Raw genomic sequence first — 16,311 nt, 5'->3', positions numbered from 1 at the left:
AACAAAGTCAACATGCAATTGTTGCAGGAGGCTCTAGTTGTAAGTACAAAGTGAACGTGGTTCGCCATCGGATAACACAGTCTTCACAGTGTTCTCATGATCCTTGCTACACATCGACCTAGATCGTTCGCGCAGCGCATCGTCTTGTTCTTGGCGTTTAGGTCTGACCCTGCACGACATACGGATACTTTCGATTGACCATACTCGATAATGAATCTTCGAATTCCAAGGTAGAGGAGTTCTGGATGCGAAACCTCAATGCGGAAGATCCCATGGTCTTCTCAGGAGTCCCCTTGAGGCAAACTAGCCCTACCGGTAGTGTCTGTAATGCATTCTCACCAGAACATGCAGGTACAGTTTCAAAGACCCCTAGCTTTGAGGACTTGCGGCTAGTTTGCGGGGTGCATTGATGTTCAACAGGGACACAGTGGAGATTACCGCAAAAGCAAACGGCGCCCCTGAACCAAGAAAGGCAAGGAAATCGCACAAAAGTAAAGTCGGGACGACGAGCCTATGTCGCCACATGACGCAGGGTAAATATTGTTATAGTGGGTTCGCGGCAAACATCGAAAGAGGAGTGTAGCTCACTTGTCATTCTTTGGCCTGATGCAAGTGCTGGAATGAATGGACCGTAAAATGACAACATGGAGTATGTAATTGAGTGAGTAATTTCGATATTAGAGATGAAGAGTAAACGCTACCATTGGATTGAACAGCTTACGATTTGGAGACTTGATCATCAATGTGGTGACCGCTTAGGCACTGAAGGAGATTGATGTAAGCCATCAATGCGAAGCGAGACCGACCCGACTTGCTCCTAGTTCAGATATCACGATATCAGCTTCATGCATGTGGTAAGAAGAGACGTTTCTATAAAGGTTTTTTGTTAACTACGAAAAGTCCTTAATGAGCGGCTCTGGTCAGAAATTATCATGTTTCGATATACCCCAGATACTCTTTCATCGCCATCCTTTTTCACCACAAGAGAGCGTGCCGGCTTGTAGTATCGTTGCCGGTTTCATGGAGACAGAGAAGCTCGTTGATCACTGAGGGTGATCCTCATCCCACTGAGCTACCTTATCGTCATATAATCCCGAGATGTCTTCGAGGCACAAGACAAGATGTTTGTTGCACATTGCAACTGTTCCGTAAGCGTTGAATTCTTCCTCTGTCATATCGGAAAGCGAGAAGACCTTCTTGGTGTCTGAGGCGGCCACACGGAGACACTTGACCATACCACGTTGGAGCATGTTGGTCCTCAAGACGGGCCTCTCCAAGGGGTCGGCGATAGGCCAGCTCGCGCTCGAAAGTTCATGCTCATCCAGCGCTTTCTGTGTGCATTGAACAAGAGCTTGTTGACACTGGGTGAATCTGACATCCTTAACAGAGGTGGTACCGATGGATGACTGGTCTTTGATCAGGGCTGGATCGACGCCGTATTGCTGAATGCATGACAAAAGATCTTCCTGAAGCCTATACTCCCTATATCTCGCTTGTGGATCCTGTGGGTCGTTTGCGGAGGCGACGAAGATGTTGGAATCCAGATCATCCATAGCGTTAAGTTCATCGCTGACAGAGTTTTGACGAGCGGCCTTCGACAAATCAGTAACTATTATCTTTAGAGTGTCAAGAAATACTGACAACAGGAACGGAAGGTGCGGCGGAAACATGGGCTTTGGGTGTAACGATAGTGTTCTGCTGAAGTATGAATGTCAGACTAGCACCAAAGAATAGTAAAGAAGGAGGAAATACCTCTAATGGTGTTGTAAGGACCCCGGGGATCATGACCGCCGTAGCGGCAAGTGATCCATATAAGAACATGGGGAATCGTGGGGGTAACATCATGAGATTTTATAATAGTGTTGCTGATGCTTTGCGTGCGAGGGTTGTAGTTGGTGAAGGTGGTTGTATTGTGGATCTGAGTGAAGGACCAACGTGGAGTTGTGGGTTGACAATCACTCATTGCCCAACTGGACTTCCTCTTTATAGTGACTGTTGTCCACCGGCCCCGTCTTTCGGAACTCGATATCCGTGAGGTATAAGTCTGGGTCGAATGAAGTTGTGTCGTTCATAGCTGTAATACTCTCGCTTTGCCAAAGGGTCATCAGCACTACTGGATATTCTGCGAAGCGGCTCACAGTACACCGTGTTAGTACTGTCTTGCACATCTCCTGGTTCTCGACTAGAACTAGCCAACATAAAGTGGTAATTACGCAAGAGTCGGATCGCCTTTCCATTATCTAAACACGATCAGGGGGTTGGACGCTCCAATGCCAACGACGCATCATACCGACTCAATCCGGTAAGATAGCGGGTTAGCTCTCACCAATTTAGGAGCATTACAAGGTTATAATCGCGCTGAAGTTGAGAAAAGCCTGGATTTTCGACTACAGGAAAACCGACTTCTACACTGATTCCAAGTCACCACTACCTATGTACTGAAAAGGCAGTTTATTGACAGAAACGGCTTAGATTGCTAGAACAACTGGATAAATTCTGCACATTGGCAATGACGGTCTTACGATGAATAGAAGAGTGGTTACGTGCTACTTCAACGGTATGGCAAAGGTGATTACACGTCTCAAGTTACCGGATACCTAATGGACTTGTAACAAGTTGGAGATGTAAGAACATGCAGGTCATGTGGACCCGAAAGGGTCCGGGATAGATTTACCCTGTCGGCCCCTCATCAAGACCATGACATAGTTCAGAACGTGTAAAATTCACTGGCTGGCGGGCTATTCATGTAGCAGAAGTTCAGCAAAACTGAGAGATACTCTCCATAAGAGGGGTGTTATGAAGTAACCGCTTTGATTGGCATTCCAAACTTGAACGAAGTGCCTTTCATCTCAATACGAACTCCCTCATCCATCTTCAGTCACATTTCCGCTATATATATTCTCGTTACCACAAGTCAGGCTAGACAGGGAGGGGGCTTGTCCTATGGGTGGCTAGTAGTCCCCTTAGCAATTTCATCCTCATCAGTCATAGTGATTCCCTCAAAGAAAGAACCACTGAGCAGATATTTAGCGATAATAGTTCTTTGGCTATGAAGCTCATGATCGTGACGTGTGGTTAGAGATCACCCTCGACCGATCAGATTGTGGTAACTTGTTGACGATCTCGAGGAAGAGATTCCCTCGAATAAAAGAGCTCATAGGTACAAAAGGCTTGCCGGGTTGCTTGCTAGTGGTGATTATCATTGACATTCGTTTTAATTCGATCCTACTCCGACCGAGACAAGAGGGTAGCGCCACAAGTTCCACTTCGTCAATACTTGATCAATACCCCACCAACTGTAATATCTGTTCCACCACAGTCTTGCTGAGCAGATATCAGCTTTATATCATGCGAATTTTCGCATGGATTCAAGCCACCTTCCACGTCTTCGATGTCGTTAATGCATCTACGAGCGTCGCTTGGTCGAATCTCACTTCGCAGGAAACCGAGTTTGCAGAGAGAGATGCTTTTGAGGGAGACTGTACAAAGAATCCTTATTGCAGCTTTACTGAGGATCAGGGTTCACACAAATGGGTGAATGATTGTCCAGGCCTTCCCAGAATCACTGAAGAGCTATGGAGAAGACACAGGCACGCCGACGCGAAGTTTCTGAGGAAACACCTCCGGACCTATAAGCAACTACAGGGGAGCAAGCATAAGCTTGCATCTGATGAGTTGACCTTTCCTACATACTTGGCAAAGCGATTTGCCCCCAACGTACCACCTAGTAGTATGCTCTGCGATGGCATCGGCATGTGTAGAGTCAGTACCCTACATTTGGCTCCCAAGTCTACTTGCGCTAATGGTATCAACAGTCACCAAGCTGTAAAGATATCGGTATGAATAATACCGCTGAGGAAAGACGCGCAGTCATGTTGTTCTTCGAATTTGTTTCCGGACTCGATCAGTCATTTCACATCAGGAGCGAAGCGACCCAGGACCACTACAGGCATGTTGTCGAAGACTTGGATCGTCTTACAGCCATGTTCACGTACGCAGATGAGCAGCAGGATGAAGCAGTCAAGAAGGAAGAGAAAAAGCAGAAACGCATACAGCAGATGGAATTAGCTTTTAGCATCATCACGGCCGTCTTCCAGCTATTTAGCACGGGTGCCAACATTTTGAACTACAGACCAGGAACTCTCACACCAATGATCAACAAATTTCCCAAAGCACAAAGTCTTGCCAACAGATGGCAGCGGAGTCTAAGCACGGTGAACAAGGAATTCCCGGGGATTCCCAGCCTTGCCAAGTTTGCGAGTCGGAGAAAACCCGGTGACGGCCTACTTCTGGAAAAGTCGATTGAAAACTCACAGAGTAGGTTTTGACCAAAAGCGCAGACTATTCGTCTAATACGGAGTAGAACTTTGGACCATCGGCAGCGGGGCTTGGCTAGGTACGCAGGCGTTGACCAAAGAAGTTGTCAAAGCGATAAACCACAAGAAAGATCTGTAATTTAGAGCCGATGTGCATGTCCAAAAACAAGCGCTAACAAAACACAGGCACGGTTTTGAAAAGACTCTGGATGCCGTACGTGCGGCTTTGGTGGAGCTCGACACGTTTGCAGTTGACGAAGCTCTGGAAGGAGTGGCACTGCTTTCCCTGGGCTTCAAGACGCACAATGGCCATGACATCGTCGATCTTTTCGAAAAAGATTTCTTCTTTGGTGCCAACGTCTACTTTCGAGGCTGGGTTCAATTCGTAGTTGGGATGAAGGTGTACGGGGTCGTTACGAACGCCCTGTGGTACGTGCTGCGGTTGCGACCACATCGTAAGAGTGAGTTGCTGATCTTAACAGGAGAACGGAGGGCGTGTACATTGTTGAGAGCCTTGCTCCTTCTGGCAAGAATTGCGACCACGACGACCGTGGACCAAGGTCCAATAGAGTGTGCCTTGAAGAACGTCCCGAACGATCATACTGGTTCTACGCAATGTCCAACTACGACGATAAGAAGATACGGAGTCCTCCGGGATGGGAGTATTATACGAGCGAAAACGGATTTCATGGCCTCTACGAAACCGACGTAGTTCGATCTGCGCTCTGGCGAGCGGAGGTATGGTACCCGCATCGTGATAAGGAAAAGGAACTCGGATGCCGCGACCCTACAGCTGTTGAACCGCCGGATGTATGGGGTCAAGGGGTGAACACCACGGACCCATCGGACGTGAATGCCACGGATGATCGAGCTCCAGGCCAGATACCACATCTGTTGGATTACGGCAACGCACCCGATGCCTTTGATATTCCCATATGCCGCAGCTGGCTAGGCCAGGCCATCTCCAACGTGAATAGCACGAAGAACAACAACGCTCCTTGCCAATGCGATGGTCCCAACTCAACAGATGCAGCATCCTGGGACCAACCTACGAACTGGACTTTTGCATATACAAAGAAGTTTATCAAGGACGGCGATTTGCACAACTTTGACAACTTTGGAAAGAAGTGCAAAAGCTGCAATAAGCTAGATACTAGTTGGAAGGCGTTGCTGAAGCTTGACGAAAAGGAGAGGCCACCGAAGCACATGAAGAAAGCCTGGAACGGTGGTTGCAAGGCGAAGCCACACAAGTCTCACCCAACAGGGAAACCACAGCTCAGCGATCCTCCACAGACAAATTCCTCATCTTCATCTACACCCCACGCCTGTACCCCAACACCCACCCGAGAGCCCATCGTCCAAGCTACGTCCCAACTCCTCGCTCATGAAACACGCTATCCCAAGAACACACCCAAGAACATTACGCGACACGGCGCCTGCAACGGACCATACTGCATCGTCGACACCGTCTACGTGATCCACGAACATAACTATGGATATAATGTCGACTCGTCCGTCCGACCTAGCGAATTCGGCTGCTACGCTGGCGATAACTGGTGCGTCGAGCAATCCGCGCACGACATGTGCGAGTATCCCGACGAGGAAGAGGTCCCCGACGAGGATGAAGAAGAGGAAGAAGAGGTTGGCGAAGACGAGGACGAGTACGCGGACTTTATCCAAGACGACAAACCCCAAAACGGCACAGCTACAGGCGACAAAGGTCCAGATAGCGTAAGCCCTGGTGGCGAGACAGGCGCGACACCCACCCCTGAGAAAGACGAAAACACGAAGAAATTCGAAGAGGAACTCAAGCTGACGAACTGGCGGCGGAATTGCATCTGTGGTGGGAACGGCACAGCGGGTCAACACGGCATCTCGTGCTTCGACAAGGGCGGCACATCTAGGACGACGACCATCAAGGGCAGGATGAAGCAGACACACACCCCTGGCAAATCTGCCACTGATGCCGCTGCAAATGCTTCTGGAGGAGGGGCTACACCGACGACGCCAACACCCATTCGCATCAAAACCGTGTACGAAACCATGAAACGAGACGTAACACTCCAATCGGTGCAAGAACTGCCGAGTCTTGCTGTCACGACGGTGACTCCGGTGTTTCTTCCTAGCAGCTTCGCTTCATTGGCTTCTCCTTCGAGCGTGACGATAGGCTGAGTTGGCTTTTGTGCAGGTGTATGGCGAGTGTGGGTTGAGGAGAGAAACGATGATACGAGCTCGGGTACATCCACGATTTTTGACTCCCTGTTATCGGCGAGAGTTAGAACTGTATTCCCCTTTTTTACAGTTAGTGATAAGAGGTGGAAAGGAGTAGAGGGTGGTGTTGACTTACACTAATATCTCAATATAACCAATCGAGCTTGTCATAAAATCATCTTCAAAGCATCTTTGTGATTGCTGTGCTGTGTTGGAGGGGGATATACCTCGCCCACCTATCTTGGAAACCGCAGTGCGAAATCAGACGACGGCTTTTGACAACCAATAACGAATACCTATCACTAGTGACTCATAGAGTGAAAGTGTCAGAAAGAGACGCCATCGAGACGCAGCGATAGAAAGATAAAAAGTCGGTGTATATAGACTTGACATTATGCATTGCGATAAAAGTAACATGAAACGCCCCAGCACTTGGCGACGTTTGGCTTGAGAAAAGCAAAAGAAATCGCAAATTTGACCAGCAAATAGGCTGCATGCGAATAGCAGTAGTAAGCAAGGGTATCGTCGCTGTTGTGTGAGAAAAATAACGAGACGATGAAACAACATCGCCAAGAAAGACGCCAAGAAATCATTCCCAAACACCTGACATGCCGTGAAGAAAGGTTCGCACCGGCAAATAGCTCAGTCGTCTGTAGCATTCATCTTACCCATTTCAAGCCCGACTTCCTCGGTCTTCATACGCTCGCCATCCGGCCCTCTGCGTCCACCTCCTACGAAGCCCCAAAGGCCGATTGCAGCCACAGCCCAAGTGATGACCATGAAAGGCACCATGACCGCACGACCGGCAATCTCAACTCCGCATTGCTTACTGTAATCTTCTCGCACCATAGCAGCACCTCTGACATGTTGTAATTCGCACGCCCAAGTCTCGAGATCGAAAGTACCAAAGTTGTAGCGGAAGAAGTTTTGCTGGGTCGCAGCTGTAATGTTCATACGAGAAGCGCGGAAATTGACGAATCCCTCGCGGAAATGCGAGGTGTTCTTGTGGGTGACGTAGATGGAGACTAGGGCGAAGAGGACGACGATAGCATTGGTGATGTGCAGGAACATGATATTACGACGGAAGGCGTATGATTGTGTCTGTCGGGGCATTAGTGTTAAACAACCCTGCTATACAGCGATCTACGTACCCGCTTGCCCATCTTCCAATCTGTGCCTACGAAGCCAAGGTGCGCTGCAGCCAGACATATGCTGAGGGTAGCGGCGATAATAGCCAACTTGGCTGGTATGGCGTAGAGCATTCTCGGGAGAGCGGCCATGACGATGGCCTCGCCCAGCTCGCCATTTTTCCTTGTCGTCTGGAAGGTAAATCCCATCATACGATTGTCTTCGATGAAGCTGTAGGTCAAAGCCTTGAGTGTAATGACTGGGATGGAGATTATGAGTAATAGGGAGAGGAAGACGCTGTACAGAAGCCTTGCGATTCGATGGTGCGGACATGAGCTGGTGTTGAGTGGCTGATTGAAGACTGGTGGGGGGTCTTTCTTGGAGCGGAAGAGCGATGTGACTTTGTTGGCTGCTGGTGGGAGGGTGATATTGACTTTCGTCATATTGGCTGTGGGATTATTTCCACTTTTCCCAACAGGGTAGTGATGAGATGCGAGCGGGATATGGATGGAAGAATTAGACGTTGACTGACTGATGGCAACGAGACACGGTAGAATTACATAGCATCTGGCCACCGCCGAGGTGTTCGTCTCAAGAGTTGCATGCTTGAACAGTCGCCCACTCCGTGGTAACTCTCAACTATAATCTGTGCTGAGAAAATGATCGTTGGGTCAATGCCGGAAGGCTGCTTGGTGGTAGCTGGCAAGGACTTGCTTGAACGGTCCAGTACATGTCCGGATTGTTCTAGGTAAGCCACAATGCAACTGACAGGCATCAAACGGTTAGGTTATCGCGTATTGGCTGTTAGCCATGTGTCGCGACGGGAAGTGTGAGAGATGCGCAACACGCACGACCCGCCTACTGCACCGATGATGGTTTTCCCGCGTCGCAATAACGCACCCCGATAAGCGTTAGAGAGGTCTTTCGGGTGTTCGCATTGTCCAAAGTCGCGTGAGGCGGGGATTGATCACATATCATTGCTGATAACCTGATGTACCGCATGAGACATGGCGCGATGAAGTGTGCAGATCCCCCGCATGACTATAAGCATAAAGAAGGCGCGTATCGTGTTTATTGTGAAGGGTCAGTATAGTAGCCGCCGGACTGATCAAATGGCGTGCGATGCGTGTGATGGCGGGAGGTTTGATGGAGCGTTGCCATTGGGGTCGTCAGGATGTGGCAGGTACAGCGGCATGTCGTGGGAACAGTGAATCGTGCAAGTCAATTACAAAGCACAGTCGATGGGCGGGCATCGTAGGCGCAGATGTAATGTGTTGACAAGGCGAGTGTGGTGACAAGGGATCAAAGGCAGTGGTGATGTCAGACATGGCGTTGCGCTAATTGTCGAGGAGTCGCGATTCGACGCGTTCGCCAGGCATGTTGGCCAACACCACCTAGTCCCCTTCACCACGACACGCCATGGCCTTTACAGCGCTCAACAACAAGCCATCGGCACCCATAGTACCCATGCAGTCTCCTGCTGTACCTGCACCCGCACCTGCGCCTCCACCTGCGCCTGCTGCGCCTATTGCCGTAGCGCATCCCCAGGAAATTGATGTCGCTTTCGCTGGCAACCACGAGCTGCGCAAGCGCGTGCACGCCGCCATAGGTATGTGGCTTCTATTGGAATTCGGGCCATTACTCATATCTTCTCAGACCAGAACCCTGCGCAAAGTACGCTTTTTCGCGACATTTCGACATATATTCTCAACCAGACTTCGCAACCCGCCGCCGAGCCAGCAACAAAGAAGCGCAAAATCGAAGAGAGTGATGCCCCACAGAATGGCGCATCAGCACCAGGAAGCAGCCTTACAAGTACGGCGACGAAGGCTTTCAAGACATACCCAGCTGTCAGCGTCGCGATACCCCAGCGAAAGAAGTTTACCCTCGAACTACTCGACGGCAAGGACGGCGGCATCAGAGCCATAGGCGCCAATGGCAACGTCGAATTTGCCATTGCATGGACAGACGTCGACCAGGTCTTCTGTTTGCCCATACCCGAGAAGGCCAAGAAGCAGCATCACTTCGTCGTCATACCAGTACACGGCGATGGAGTGGCGCCCGTGCCAGACCACCTCAAGGCCTCGCCCCCAGAGCCAATCGTCTGGACGTTTGAGGAGGCGACAGGGAAGAACATAGTCCAGGGCGAGGATCCTGGTCCAGGCCCAATGGCTGAGGCAATACATCATTGCCTGATAAAAGCAGGCACAGGGAAGGCAGTCGTCTTCCCAGACGCCGACGAGTTCGCCAGCGCTGTGCCAGAAAGTCACAGGAAGGGCGAGAAGGCATACCACGTCAAGGCACACCGGGGAAGCAAGGAAGGTGCGTCATACACAGAAGGCACGACCCATAGCTTCTGCTAACATACTCTAGGCTACCTGTTCTTCACCTCAGTGGGTGTCCTCTACGGCTTCAAGAAGCCTCTTGCATTCTTCGACTTTGCCGCCATAAACAGCATATCCTACACCGCCGTCCTACGCAACACCTTCAACATCGTCTTCACCACACCAACAGGCGATATTGAGTTCGGCATGCTCGACCAACAAGACTTTGCCGGCATCAACGAATACGTCCAGAAACACGGCTTGCAGGATGCTAGTCTGGCCGCCGACCGACGCGCAAAGAAGCTCAATGTCAACAAGGTCGGCGGCAAGAAGGAGAATGGAGCGGCAGCAGAGGAGGCTGCCGGCGAGGAAGAGGAGAGCGAGCTGCAAAAAGCCGAAAGGGAGTTACAGGACCAGGAAGACGACGAGGAAGAGGATGATGACTTTGACCCGGGGAGCGAGGGCGAGAGTGAGGGCTCAGGCTCTGACAGTGAAGACGAAGATGGCGAGGGGGGAGGCTACGAGGAGGGCGCTACAGCAGAGGTTGAGTACGATGAAGCCGGTGGTGAGGACGATGTCGACGAGATGGAACATTAGTCATACTTTAGGCATGTGTATACGTGCGAGCGAGATGTCACGCTCTGCCAAATCCTATGTGAGCTCTCAAGACGAACATTGTGACCCTTACTTGTCCAAATCCGCGTCCCTTCTTTTTACCGTTGCGACTCTCTAGTGGTTCAACTCTCCGAATGGTTAAACACTGTCTACTGAAACACTACCAATCATAAAATAGCAAGTACCCGGGCGTGCGCGCAGACATGATCCGCGTGCCTGGTCTCTGGGTTCCTCCCATTACTGAGGTCTGACAAGCCAGAAAGTGGAAACTTTCGTCATCTGGATTGTCTTGTCCACACACCAAGCACACTGTGCAGGACAGCAACTAGTGTGAACGCACCACGCGGGTCGATCGAGCGGCTCCAGCTTTCGGCAGCCACGCCATGACTGCAAAACGGATGTCTTTCCCATTAGGACGTGAGACCCGATCACCATGACTCTCCACTCTAGGACGACGGGTAACAGCTAGTCAACACTCTGACGCGCGAGGAAAAGGTAGAAAACGGGTTGAGAGAGTCTGACAGTGAGTTTGCGATGAAATGAGCAAGGTCAACAAGACATGGTGGTCAAGACAACGACAAAACGAAACCTTACCGCCCTTGCCTCACCATAAATCTACGTGCTAGCGATAGCGGTTCAGACGAAGAAGGCGGAGTACCCATTGAACCTCGGGGAAGCCGAGCGCATTGCGGAGGATCAGAGACCGCGATGCTTCAGGACATGGTGTTGAACCTCATTTGCGTTAATCGTGGGCAACGATAGCTTGGCCTCACTACGGCCGTATCTATCATGTTGTTAATTCCGCTTCTGCTGGTGGTGAAGTCGCTCTAACGCCGTGGCTTAGTCAGCGAACCATCTGGAATTGCACCACTACACCTGTATTCCCACCGTCGGATATTTCATCGTCAGTAATCACCCCAAGTCTGCTCGGGCCTTTTCCGAGTGGTATATTGTGGTTCAGCATAGTTTAGGAAGTCGATTGCCCAATTTCTTGGGAAGAGGCAGTGCAATACGGCAACACGTGATTAATCACAGTACCCAGGTATTGCCCAGCCGCGGAAAAGGGCCTTCATCGGCCTGAGAAGATTGCCAACTCGACCTGACCTGCAAAGACATCGTGAATCATACGAGAAAACAGAGATATGCATAACTGCACAACAACGCAGTCAGAAAGCAAAGTGCGCAAAAATGAAACATCTGTCATGTAAGATCGGGGCGCTCACCTCTAGCACCACATCTCAACGTCGCCTGCTGATCGCATCGCTACAACGCAATCAAGCCATCTCAATGACATATCAATTACACTTCGTCTACGTATGCGGAGAGGAGGTGATTGGCTTGGCATCGTGATACCTCGGTGTTTCTGTCCAGGAACCGCCGATGGTGTTGATTTTACTTCCTGGATTCCAAGGTTTGCGGTCATAGCTGACGTGGTCAGGCAGGGCTGAGGCTGCAAGCCACTGCGCCTATCGAGACAGATGCAGCGCCACGTGAAACCTGCAGATGCAGCTGCAGATGCACTGCAGAGTTAACCCAGGCAGGAACCAACTCGATATAGTAGTAGCTACAATGCCGAACACTATATGCCGTGATATGTGGAAATGGCCAAATCTTCCAGTCATCCAGGAGTAATGAGCACAAACGATGGGGGCTGCAATGTCAAGGACCGCCCTGAGTTCAGGGTCTTGTAGAAGGCTGCCGAGATCGATGCGTACGAATGCATCGGAGTCTAGATCTGGATGCAGATTTGCTGACATGTCTTGGAATGCGGAGTGGGAGTGTTGAGAGACCACCCAAGTTGCGGCTTCGACGATGAAACGTGCGGCACACCCACGGGCAGAGAGGCCCCACAACGGCGGAGAGGACCAAGCCCATCCGCCCAGGGCATCGCGAGCAACACACACACGTTCACCACCACCCGCACGCGAGCCCACATGCCCGCCTTCCCCAGTGTGCCCTAGCTTCGGGACATTACTTTTGCAAAATACCCAACGTGCGATTCGCCCGGGTTCGAGATACTTGTTTGTCCCTGCACATAGCCACCTCTACGCGTAAGGCCAAGCCGCGCCGCCGTTGAGTCCGCCAGCCCTCACTGGTATCACGATAAGCCTGTAACCATGCTTGCTCGGGTATCTCACTGTTCACGCCTAATGGCGTCTGTGACGCGTACCTCCTGCACAAGATGTGTTGTCGTATCCTGAGGTTGTTTGCGCTCTGCCCAGCCGGTGACGGCTCTCCGCAAAGCCGCCGCATTCGGCCAGCAATGCCCAGCCACGCAGCAGCAGTAATACCGCTGCTTCATGTGGGCCTAGAGAATACCTACTCACTGAACTAAGCCAAGCATGTGTACGTAGCCATGCTTCGGTCAGCATCTGTCTTGGGACTTGGATGGGACTCTTGGAAGGCGGACGATCCGGTCCCCACTGTCTATAAACCTCATTGTCCACTTCCACCAAGAATTATCGGACAGGACATCTCTTACTCACGTTCAAAACATCCTTTTTCATTGGTTCGCTGGCTTTTCTATCCTTACGCCATTCCAGTAGCTTTGTCATCTACCTTGCTTTAGGGACGCTTCTCAAGCCACTTCTGTTGGGCGTCACTAGCCTCGAAGCGTAGAGCCCTTTGACATCTCTTACTTCAGTCTCCTTTCAACGTTCTTCAGGACCATCAGAGATGAGACGCAATACCAAGACGTCTGCTGTAGGCCTGTTGGCTTTGGGTAAGCCCGCTACCATGGTCGAGTCGTACTGCAATGCTAACCACATCCAGCCTATGGTGCCTCAGCACAAGTTGCCAGTACTAGCCCCGCGGATGGTGTGACCTTTGGCCTCAATATCCCAGAAGCAACAGCAGCGTCGTCTGACGCCGGAGAGATCTTCTTCTCGATATCTGCACCGAGCAGCTATGAATGGGTTGCGCTTGGTCAGGGTAACCGCATGGCCAACTCCAACATGTTTGTTATATACACTTCAGCAGATGGCAGCAACGTGACATTATCGGCACGAACGTCAGGTGGTTATGGCGCTCCCAGTGTCAACGAGGATACTCAAGTCACGCTACTCGAAGGCTCTGGTGTCTCGAACGGTGTCATGACTGCCAACGTGAGATGTAAGTACTATACCTCCGCATGCAACTTGAACATGCATTGACATGCAATCTAGGTTCCAACTGCAACAGCTGGTCCGGCGGCACCATGGACTTTACCGACGACAGTGGCAGTTGGATCTACGCCTACCAATCATCAGGGGGTCCGATGAACGACGACTCCACGTCTGCACCCATCAGCCAGCACAACAGCCAGGGAGTCTTCGATTGGGACTTCGCTGCCGCCAAGGGAGGTTCAAGCGTAAACCCCCTTATCAACACCTCACCCTCCGGCACCACCGGTGGAGAAGGCGCAACTCCGACCAACTGCCGCCAACGCCCCTCTGGCGCCGCAGCAACCGCATCGGCATCAGGATCAGCTAAACCAAGCAAATCAGCCTATTACGACGACAACGACGACTGGTGGACCGGCCGACCTACCGCACGCCCAACTTCTTTCCCCACCGGCGCACCATGGGACAAGCGTCAATCCGACGACTCCGACCTCCCATTCTGCGACACGCTTCCCAACAACGGCGGCATCAACTCAGGCGTCACTACCATCATCTCCACCGAGCAAGACACGACCAAGCACCTCATCGCCCACGGTGTCCTCGCATCTCTCGCCTTCGTCATCTTCTTCCCCGCCGGTTCTATCGCCATCCGCCTCGCTTCCTTCCCCGGCGTCCTCTGGTTCCACGCCCTGTTCCAGATCTTCGCTTACATGACATACACTGCCGCGTTCGGCCTGGGCATCTGGCTCGCTCTCCCAGTCAGCGGCGGCCACTACATCGACAGCTACCACGCCATCATCGGCATGGTCGTCTTCGCACTCATCTTCTTCCAACCCATTCTCGGCTGGATGCACCACGTGCTCTTCAAGAAGTACAACCACCGCACTCTCTGGTCCTACGCGCATATCTGGATTGGTCGCATCGCGATTACCCTCGGCATCATCAACGGCGGACTTGGCCTGCTGCTCGCTGGTAACTCGCCGGATGGCGAGATCGCGTACGGTGTTGTTGCTGGTGTCATGTGGGTTACCTGGGTTGCTGCCGCGATCTGGGGCGAGATGAGGAGGAAGAAGGCTGCCCAGTTGGCGGAGCAGCAGAGACCTGAGAAGCTGACCGAGGAGAGGAGGGAGAGCGATAACAGCAGGAGTGATGCGAGTGATACGGATCTGAATGGTCATTATAGGCCCACCAAGGAACAGCAAGCGTGAGTTGCCTAGGCTTAAAAGCGGGTTCTTGTTCTGGTGTTTGGGGTGGCGTGCCGATCTGGCAGCGATGTATATGATTAGGTGCAGGTAATTTCCTTTGTTTGACCGTTTGAGCGAAGTATACCAAGCGTGTTTTGCACTTCAACTAGCTGTGTCTACTCTTCTCTCGTGTTATATCAATTGCAAATTTTTAATCAAGGAATTGACTTCTGATATCCCAATGAGTGTTTCCTGTTTTAACACAACAAGACTCTCATGCTTGCCGTCTCCCCATACCCAGCACTCTACTTGCTGCCGTACTGACCTTGATGACATCCCTATACGTCAGACTCACTCGTGTGTTCCTAACATTCCTACCCCCCTCCCTGGCAATCGCATCTTTTCCTTCTTGACTCAACAATCCCCAGTTCGCCACCGTTCCCTCATTCAAATCCTCATCCACCTCAATCGACGAGATGCCGTGCATAAGCTCCCGGTACGCACGACCCGTTGTTATAAGCAAGGAGCATGGTTCCTGAAAGATACGCGTGGGTAGAGCCAACACCTTCTCTTGCTCGCTGTCCTCGTCCCCAGCGGGCGAGGATCGCTTCGTCTCTTCTGCTTGGTTCCTGTCCTTATCGGGTTCTTCTTCTTCGTTACCTCCCTCTTGAACGCGGGTAGATTCCGGTTTGGGAAGCACATCCAAACACAGCCTCGCACCTAAACTAACCGTCGCAACAACATGGGCATACGCATCTCCGTCTTCGTGCGGCATGATGCCCTCGCCGGGTCTATATTCATTGACAAGGACATGGTTTGGCTGGCCATGTGGCGTATGATTAAAGATACCTAGGTCTTTGAAGCGGGATAGGATGGGAGTGGTGAGGTAAGCGGGTAAAGGAGCGGCGAGCAAGGTATTGTTCTTAGTGAGGGTGGAGGGTAGAGCTTGGAGACGCCGATGTGTAAGATGTGTCCATCTTTGAGCTGGGATCTAGGGACGTTAGTGAGGAAAAGCGGGGTGAAATATGGTTAAGAGTGTTTAGCGTTCGACGACGTGCTGTTGTATGCCCAGGTGGGGAGAAAGAAGGCGGGGTAGTCCATAGCAGAACCGCATACTTCGTATCTGTAATATTATGCATCGGTGAAGGAAAGGGATCGGGATAGGCTGGAAGAGAGAGGAAAAACGCACCTTCTGCAATATCGATGATTCCTCTTCCGCGCTGATGAAGTTTGGGATGTAGTAGAAGTCTGGAGGCAGACCCGCGATGCGAAAAGCTTCAAGGCTAGTCTTGGGTTGGTCTGATTCAGAATCCATGTTCTCTCCTTGCGATTTTTTGAAGCTGTAGTCAAAGGAATTAGGAATGTGTTCTTTCGCAAAGATGTATCCAAGTTGGTGGGCGATTGTTCGGAGATGCAACGCAGGGCAAACGCG

General features: G+C 51.3%; 6 protein-coding genes across 6 annotated transcripts; 3 read left to right on the top strand and 3 right to left on the bottom strand.

Annotated features, from left to right (window-relative positions):
• Positions 1 to 1,043: 1,043 nt before the first annotated feature.
• Positions 1,044 to 1,785, bottom strand: ACET3X_003830 (uncharacterized protein; the record flags this gene model as incomplete). The annotated part of the gene is made up of 3 exons (XM_069449968.1): positions 1,044 to 1,592; positions 1,642 to 1,698; positions 1,753 to 1,785. 3 exons carry the CDS (start codon positions 1,783 to 1,785, stop codon positions 1,044 to 1,046), a joined length of 639 nt encoding a protein of 212 aa, XP_069307808.1.
• A 2,087-nt stretch (positions 1,786 to 3,872) lies between these two features.
• ACET3X_003829 (uncharacterized protein) lies at positions 3,873 to 6,488 on the top strand (the record flags this gene model as incomplete). Its single annotated transcript, XM_069449967.1, has 4 exons — positions 3,873 to 4,317; positions 4,364 to 4,451; positions 4,503 to 4,745; positions 4,799 to 6,488. 4 exons carry the CDS (start codon positions 3,873 to 3,875, stop codon positions 6,486 to 6,488), a joined length of 2,466 nt encoding a protein of 821 aa, XP_069307807.1.
• A 412-nt stretch (positions 6,489 to 6,900) lies between these two features.
• Positions 6,901 to 8,947, bottom strand: ACET3X_003828 (uncharacterized protein). Its single transcript, XM_069449966.1, has 2 exons — positions 7,679 to 8,947; positions 6,901 to 7,628 (listed from the first exon to the last, which is right to left on the bottom strand). Exons 1-2 carry the CDS (start codon positions 8,096 to 8,098, stop codon positions 7,170 to 7,172), a joined length of 879 nt encoding a protein of 292 aa, XP_069307806.1. The 5' UTR covers positions 8,099 to 8,947; the 3' UTR covers positions 6,901 to 7,169.
• A 113-nt stretch (positions 8,948 to 9,060) lies between these two features.
• Positions 9,061 to 10,576, top strand: ACET3X_003827 (uncharacterized protein; the record flags this gene model as incomplete). The annotated part of the gene is made up of 3 exons (XM_069449965.1): positions 9,061 to 9,264; positions 9,312 to 9,977; positions 10,029 to 10,576. The coding sequence occupies exons 1-3, from the start codon at positions 9,075 to 9,077 to the stop codon at positions 10,574 to 10,576; spliced, it is 1,404 nt and encodes a 467-aa protein (XP_069307805.1). The 5' UTR covers positions 9,061 to 9,074.
• Positions 10,577 to 12,501: 1,925 nt separating this feature from the next.
• ACET3X_003826 (uncharacterized protein) lies at positions 12,502 to 14,903 on the top strand (the record flags this gene model as incomplete). Its single annotated transcript, XM_069449964.1, has 3 exons — positions 12,502 to 13,316; positions 13,367 to 13,705; positions 13,759 to 14,903. Exons 1-3 carry the CDS (start codon positions 13,271 to 13,273, stop codon positions 14,901 to 14,903), a joined length of 1,530 nt encoding a protein of 509 aa, XP_069307804.1. The 5' UTR covers positions 12,502 to 13,270.
• Positions 14,904 to 15,184: 281 nt separating this feature from the next.
• ACET3X_003825 (uncharacterized protein) lies at positions 15,185 to 16,194 on the bottom strand (the record flags this gene model as incomplete). The annotated part of the gene is made up of 3 exons (XM_069449963.1): positions 15,185 to 15,204; positions 15,258 to 15,870; positions 16,069 to 16,194. 3 exons carry the CDS (start codon positions 16,192 to 16,194, stop codon positions 15,185 to 15,187), a joined length of 759 nt encoding a protein of 252 aa, XP_069307803.1.
• Between the last annotated feature and the right edge of the window lie 117 nt (positions 16,195 to 16,311).

The sequence above is a fragment of the Alternaria dauci genome, chromosome 3 (genome assembly GCF_042100115.1).
Source record: "Alternaria dauci strain A2016 chromosome 3, whole genome shotgun sequence".
NCBI classification, from domain to species: Eukaryota; Fungi; Ascomycota; class Dothideomycetes; order Pleosporales; family Pleosporaceae; genus Alternaria; species Alternaria dauci.
This window is presented reverse-complemented; position numbering and strand designations above follow the sequence as displayed.